This window comes from Rhamphochromis sp. 'chilingali' (genome assembly GCF_963969265.1).
Source record: "Rhamphochromis sp. 'chilingali' genome assembly, chromosome: 22".
NCBI classification, from domain to species: domain Eukaryota; kingdom Metazoa; phylum Chordata; class Actinopteri; order Cichliformes; family Cichlidae; genus Rhamphochromis; species Rhamphochromis sp. 'chilingali'.
Window position 1 is genome coordinate 21,587,909 of NC_137950.1, and position 7,438 is coordinate 21,595,346.

The 7,438-nt window shown below is 43.7% G+C and overlaps 1 protein-coding gene across 2 annotated transcripts; it reads left to right on the top strand.

The window, feature by feature from the left end:
* The first annotated feature begins 87 nt into the window (after positions 1 to 87).
* Positions 88 to 5,560, top strand: LOC308391009 (NAD(P)H dehydrogenase [quinone] 1-like). 2 transcript variants are annotated; one of them, XM_080873423.1, is made up of 6 exons: positions 88 to 313; positions 4,279 to 4,443; positions 4,516 to 4,646; positions 4,726 to 4,833; positions 4,909 to 5,010; positions 5,087 to 5,560. In XM_080873423.1, exons 2-6 carry the CDS (start codon positions 4,404 to 4,406, stop codon positions 5,384 to 5,386), a joined length of 681 nt encoding a protein of 226 aa, XP_080729549.1. In that variant the 5' UTR covers positions 88 to 313; positions 4,279 to 4,403; the 3' UTR covers positions 5,387 to 5,560. The 2 variants fall into 2 exon arrangements, with proteins under 2 accessions (XP_080729549.1, XP_080729548.1); XM_080873422.1 differs by lacking the exon at positions 88 to 313 and adding an exon at positions 4,151 to 4,187.
* Positions 5,561 to 7,438: the final 1,878 nt, after the last annotated feature.

Below are 7,438 nucleotides of genomic sequence, written 5' to 3' on the forward strand. Positions count from 1 at the left end.
GTCCGGTTCTCTCCCATGCACGAGAAACATGAAGAACTTTGCCTACTTCGTGGCTTGCTTGTAATTATAATTGAAATTATATGTAATTATATTGTCTTCAACGTTCCAGCGAATAGGTTCAAGCTACAAACCTATCATTAATTGGTCCTTCGATGTCGGATCCCTGGAGTCGGCATTCACCGAGGGGAGAAGAGGCACGCTGAAAGACTGACGTCAGCCAGGAAGTTCCTGTGGATTAACTGTCTGTCTTTTCTCCTCGATGAATGACGATCGGCGGGATTCGAGGCTGATATTACACGCTAAGCAACGCCGAGTAAGTTGAGAGAACTGAAGAAGCTTCTCGGATGAGAGGTGAAACGTCTGGAATTACTCTGTGACAGCAGAAATGTGCATAAACTACTTACGGTAGGACGTTTTGCCAAAGTAGGATGGTTTGTCAGAACACCAGCTAACCTCCACACCACATGCCCGCTGGACCTGCTAGCTGCTCCTTCCTCGCCAGACTGCTGTTACAATGAATCTATCGATTAATCCTATATATAGTACATAGACTACAAGCGTGAGATTTGTGGCAATATAGTATAGTGTAAAGTATTCTTTCTATGAATGACTGAGCGAGTGGTTACTGTCCCCTCGTTTTTCCATTAGACCAGTTGAATGAAGGGAGAAAGGAATAAAATCGTTACTCATGTACTCCAGTGGCGCAATTGGTTAGTGCGCGGTACTTATATGACAGTATTGGGCTGAGCTATGCCGAGGTTGTGAGTTCAAGCCTCACCTGGAGCATAAACTTTGAGCTAATACTTATCTGATGAGAACAGATAAATGCTGAGCACACTGAAAATGCCAACAGACTTTACAGCATCTTTAAAAACAAGCAACATTCAAAATAGAGATTAAGAAACCCAGAATTGTACCTTTGTTTGTTCTGCTTCTTTTTTGTCGACCAATGTGAGCTATTAACCATCAAGATATAGTTTTTCCTTCAAAGTCAGATTTTTGGCTGTATGTGTGTGTGTGTTAATGCATGCTGTGACAACCCTTATTGTATTATAGCACCACTGCCCTACTCAGAGGTGTGGACTCGAGTCACATGACTTGGACTCAAGTCAGACTCGAGTCATTAATTTTATGACTTTAGACTTGACTTGAAAAAATGTTCTAAGACTTGTGACTTGACTTAGACTTTTACACCAATGACCTGGGACTTGAATTGGACTTGGACCGGTTTACTTGAAAAGACTTGATATTTCACCCCAAATATAAAATTTAACATGCATATTATATAGAGATTGAAAATGTGACGTCATTCAGGGGTAGAACCACAAAGGATTCTGGGAACTCGTGGCAAGAGGTACTAGCGCACGCAGGCTTTTAATTGAAATCAGTCACACAGCGATAAAAAGAAACACAAAAAATGGCAAGAAGCTGTTGTATAATTAACTGCAATAGCCGGTCGCATGACAGCCATGGGAAGCCGACGGGTAAAGAGATCGGTTGTTATCGGATTATGTCGTTGAAGAGAAATTGTTCGAGCCATGTTTCCAAAGTAACAAAGAGGCGACGGGTGGCCTGGATTGCAGCCATTCAAAGATCAAATATAACGTCCCAGAACACTCCAGCTCACATGTTAGTCTGCTCCAAGCATTTACACAAAGGTCAGTCTGCTGTTGTAGTTAATGCGTCATTTTCATAACATAATTGGTGATATAGGTTACAAGCAAGTCTGGCGCTGAACAGAAATGGTCGCGCTATGCTCCTTTGTTTATTGTGCATAAATAGTGAATTGTCCTGACACAATATTGCGTTTCGCTTCTGTTATTATGGTACACTGACAAAAACATATACTTTTATTCACAGGATAAAACAGTTTTTTTTGTATCACTAATTGCCCAGTACGATTACAGCATACAATATGTCTGTGAAGGTTCTCAGTCATCCAGGTCATTGTAGTCAAAGGAGCTTGCAAAGAAAAGCGTCTGGACTTCTTTAAGTTGCTTGAAGACGTTTCACCTCTCATCCGAGAAGCTTCTTCAGTTCTAAGGTCAAATGGTAGAGAGTCCCAGATATAAACCTAGTGGGAGTAACCCCCCACAGAGGGACAAAAGGACCCCCTGATGATCCTCTAATCGCCTGAGCCAAGGTGTGAAACTGAGCGTGGGTCCCAATCAGCCAGAGTTTCGGGTATGTTCATTGTGAAACCTGGCCCCACCTTATCATGCGAATTCCTGAGGTCAGATGGCCCAGGATGTGAGTGGGCGTTAAGGCGTCTGGGAAGGGATCTCAAAACTGGATTATAGATGGCAGAGAGTTGGTGTCGTAAACCCCCGCCTCTGTTCAAAGATGGTCACTCACAGTGGACATAGATGGCTTCTTTCACTCCTCTTTCAAACCATCTGTCCTCTCTGTCCAAAATGTGAACATTGGCATCCTTGAAAGAGTGTCCTTTATCCTTAAGATGCAGATGGACTGCTGAGTCTTGTCCTGTGGAGGTGGCTCTTCTGTGTTGTGCCATGCGCTTGTGAAGTGGCTGTTTGGTCTCTCCAATGTAGAGGTCTGAGCATTCCTCGCTGCACTGTACAGCATACCACATTGTTAAGTTTGTGTTTTGGCGTTTTGTCTTTCGGGTGAACCAGTTTCTGTCTGAGCGTGTTGCTGGGTCTGAAACACACTGGGATGTCATGCTTGGAGAAAACTCTCCTGAGTTTCTCTGATACACCGGCTACATAGGGGATGACAATGTTGTTGCGTCTGTCCTTCTTATCCTCCCTCGCTGGTGTCTGGTCTTCTTTTCTGTGCCTCTTTGCTGACTTTAAGAACGCCCATTTAGGATAGCCGCACGTTTTGAGTGCTTCCTTTACATGTGTGTGTTCCTTCTTTTTTCCTTCAGGCTTAGAGGGAACATGTTCTGCCCGGTGGTGTAGGGTTCTAATTACTCCAAGTTTGTGTTCCAAAGGGTGATGGGAGTCAAAGAGGAGGTACTGGTCCGTGTGTGTGGGCTTCCGGCAAACTTCGATGTTGAGTTTGCCGTTCTCTTCAATGTGCACGGCGCAGTCCAGGAAAGGCAAACAGTGTCCCAGGGAAGACACAAAGGACAACTGACTGGCTCTGAGTTATCCGGCTAACCTCCACACCACATGCCCACTGGACCTGCTAACCGCTCCTCCCTCGCCAGACTGCTGTTACAATACATCTATTGATTAATCCTATATATAGTACATAGACTACGAGCGTGAGATTTGTGGCAATATAGTATAGTGTAAAGCGTTTGTCCTATGAGTTACTGACTAAGCTGTTTCTGTCTCCCTGTTTTTTCCCTTAGACCAGTTGAATGAAGGGAGAAAGGAATAAACTCTTTGCGCATGTGCTCCAGTGGCGCAATCGGTTAGCGCGCGGTACTTATACGGCAGTATTGGGCTGAGCTATGCCGAGGTTGTGAGTTCAAGCCTCACCTGGAGCATAAACTTTGAGCTAATGAAAGGGATAAATGCTGAGCACACTGAAAATGCCAACAGACTTCATCGCATGTTTAAAAATGAGCAACATTCAAAATAGAGATTAACAAACCCAGAATTATACCTCTCTGTGTTTGTTCTGCTTCTTTTTTGTCGACCAATGCAAGCTATTAACCATCGAGATATAGCTTTTCCTTCAAAGTCAGATTTCTGGAAGTATGTGTGTGTGTGTGTGTGTGTGTGTGTGTGTGTGTGTGTGTGTGTGTACCTTTTTTGTCCTCAGACCGCAGGGCGTAAGGCAAATCATTGGTTCACCAAGTTGGGCAACAATCACCATGAGAAAATGATGTGTGTGAAACTAAGATGATTATGATTATATGAAGTATATATTCATCTTGTGTTTAAACTGGGCTGAAGGTTTAAGTTAATCTCAGGGTTACTTCCACCAGTTTCCATACAAAATGGGAAACCTGAGAGAAATTCTTCTTCTACTTCTTTATACGGTTTATTGGCAGTTGGCAAACAGCAAAATAGAGCATTACCGCCACCAACTGGTCCGAGAGAAAATGCCGCAGTACCAGCTGGCTGACTCTTGAGGTTTATTGCTGATTGACAGCACCTGTGTGAAGTAGTGCTTGAAGTGTGTATAAAAGCAGGGGGCACCTTTTCTGTTGTTATACCAGTTAGACAGAAAACGCAGCATTTACTGTTGTGCACCAGTTTTGAGAATGGGTAAGACTTTTTCTTCCTGGTAAAGCTTCTGGAAAGCTTTGTGTGTTGAATGGAACTTTATGTATTGTTTTTTTATTCTTTGGCTTTGCAGCCAAGAAAGTGCTGATTGTGTATGCCCATGAGAGCCCTGCCTCCTTCAATGCTGCTGCCAAAGATGCTGCTGTGGCAGCTCTGACTGCTCAAGGCTGCACTGTAGAGGTGTCTGACCTGTACGCCATGAAGTTCAAAGCTGCTGCTACTACTGAGGACATCATTGGTATACAAATATTCTGCAAGTATAGCAATGCTTTGATTGTACTTCAGGTGTAAACATTAGCTTTATTTGCAGGTGGAGTGAAGGATGCTGAGAACTTCTGCTACGCAAAAGAGATCAAATTGGCATCAGAGGAGGGCAGACTTGCAGAAGACATCAAAAAAGAGCAGGAGAAGCTCAAGGAGGCAGACCTTGTCATCTTTCAGGTAGTGTCTGACTGGAATCGTCTTTGTGGTCAGCTAACAGGTGTCAACATCAAAATGACCATTAAACCTGTGTTCCCAGTTCCCCATGTACTGGTCATCTGTTCCTGCAATCATGAAGGGGTGGATGGATCGTGTGTTGGGCTTTGCCTACGCACAGGAGAAGCGGTACAGTGAGGGGATCTTCAAGGTGAGAGCTCCACCAACGTGTCTGTGTTCAGGCTGTGTCCTCTCCCTCTTTGCTCACTCCTTGCTCTCTGTACAGGACAAGAAAGCCATGCTGTCCTTCACCACTGACTGTCCTGAATCTGTGTACAGTGACACTGGCATCAATGGTGACATCAATGTCACACTGTGGCCACTGCAGGTGAGGTCTCACTATAAACGGAGCCAAGCATGAAATGATCTGTCATGTGGTAACAGCTGCTCCTCCCTGTGTGCAGAACGGGATCCTGAACTACTGTGGCTTCCAGGTTTTTGCCCCTCAGATCTTCTGGGATCCTGCTACTGATTCTCCTGAATCTCGCAGCTCCATGCTGGAGGGCTGGCGCACACGGCTGCAAAACCTCTGTGGGGAAGCCACTGTGTACTTTGCTCCCTTGGACTACTTTGACAAGGAGAAGGGTTTCCTGCTGAAGCCTGAGGTCAAAGAGAAATATGCCAGCAAAGAGTCTGGCCTCACAGTGGGGATCCACATGGGCAAGCCACTGCCAGCCAACAGTCAGACCAAGGCCAGGGTCTGATGATGGAGTGGGTCCATGTAATGTCTTGATCTTAAAATAAAGCCTGCTTTATTCAAACTTTGAGCAATGAGTTATAAATGCACCACTTGGGTTTCATACATGTTATCCCTCTAGAACATGATGTATACTACCGCAATGTAATGATGGTTCTTAGTCCATATAGGATCAAGTCATGTATGGCTTTAAATGTGATTGGGGGGGGGGGGGGCTGGCTATGGTTCCACATGCTCATGCAAATCCCTGTTCTAATAAGAACACACAGGTGTTTGGGGAGGGGGGGGTGACCGTACACCAAGGTTGAAAGCAAGACTGACACCTGACCACTGCTGTAGATCAGGTGACTGCAAGCCCTATTGCGCCTCACTGCCTATACTGCTGGGTTTGGCGTGAAAGCAGCTTTCAATTTCGTTTTTTGTCCCACAAGGGGAAATTAGTTTAGCAGCAGGAGGATAAAAATAAACAGAACAATACTATGAAATAATAGAAAGTTGAACAATTATTTGCCATTAAGGAGACAAGACGCAGTAGGGATAAAAGAGACCTGGAGTCTTTTGGTCCTCCTCGGAGTTACTCTAAAACGGTGGCCAGAAGGCAACAACTTAAATTCACTGTGAAGTGGATGGTTCACACAATTAATAATAGAATGAGCCTTTCTAAGCACATTTCTATTGTAAATGGCCAAAAGTCCATCTTGCCAGCGCCCTGAAATTTTGCTAGCAGTTTTTACCACAAGTCCCAACCGATTCTTATTCTTCACCGTCAGGTTACCAAACCAGGCAGCAATATAAAAAAGACATCACAGATTCGATAAAACTTCTATAAAACAAAGACAACATCTCAGATGAGACATTAAAAGATCCCATTTTCTTTAAAAAGAACAGTCTTTGTTGAACTTTTTTAGTAGTGGCATCAGAATGAGATTCAAAACACAGTTTATGGTCAAGTACCACACCTAGATATTTATAACTCTCAACGATCCCAATATCGGCAGTTTTAATGATAGTGGGTGATGAGCTATAAGAGGACTTCCTAAAATCAATAATCATGTCTTTAGTTTTTGACACATTAAGTGAAAGGAAGGACTCATCACACCAATTCACAAAATCATTTACAACCTGTCCATGGCCTGAGTCATCCTCCACTAGAAGACTGACGATTACTGTGTCGTCAGCAAACTTCAGGATGTGTCTGTTGGGTGGGGTGATCCAGTGGAGGAATAAAGCACATCAGAAAATACATGATTCACCCTAACACATTGTGACCTATTGATCAGAAAGTCTGTCACCCAGCCGACCAGACTAGTGTCAAGCTTGAAATGATTGTAAAGCCTGTCAGCAAGTAAGAAGGGTTGAATTGTATTAAATGCAGATGAAAAGTCAGCAAATAATAATCTTGCATGGGTGTGGGGGGACTCAAGATGCTTATACAAGAGATGCAGGAGTGTGACAACAGCGTCCTCCACACCTCTCCCTGCGCTATAGGTGAACTGGAAGGGGTCAAGATGGTGTTCAACCTGCATTAAAATCTCCTTCTTAATCACACTTTCAGCAGTATGTGTTCTTTCTGTCCTAGATGCAGTTGAGTTTACCATTGCACTCTTGACATTTTTGTGAGGTAAAAATGTCTATTGCCACTGTGGGATCTTCCACCATTTCCCTCCTCCCACACATGAACTGAAATCAGCTGACTGTGATGCCAGTGCACAGGAAGAGTAAAGCATGTTTAATATTTAAAGATTGTGTTTGTCCTTTTTCTAATATTTGTACTGAAGGCTTTTAAGCATTTCTATTCCCCTGCCACCGGTTGGTCAAGCAAATCCATCATGTGAGCGGCTATAGTTTTTTTTTGTACCAAATTCAACCAAGATTTAGCCAGTCATGTGCTCCTCCACTACCAAGAACTGTAGAAGCCAATCAGCTCTTGCTGCAGTGGAAGCACACTAACTGTACTGAAGGCTAAATAACATTTATATGTAGTTCACTTAGCTGCTTTTTAAAAAGTAAGAGCCAAGGATGTCAGAATAGCTCATTTAAATGCGTGAAAGTCAATCAA

What these genes read in the sequence shown, in the direction of transcription:
- LOC308391009 (XM_080873422.1), top strand. An exon ending in CAGACCTTGTCATCTTTCAG is followed by an intron (nt 4,647 to 4,725) that starts GTAGTGTCTGAC and finishes CTGTGTTCCCAG; the next exon opens with TTCCCCATGTACTGGTCATC. An exon ending in ACAGTGAGGGGATCTTCAAG is followed by an intron (nt 4,834 to 4,908) that starts GTGAGAGCTCCA and finishes CTCTCTGTACAG; the next exon opens with GACAAGAAAGCCATGCTGTC.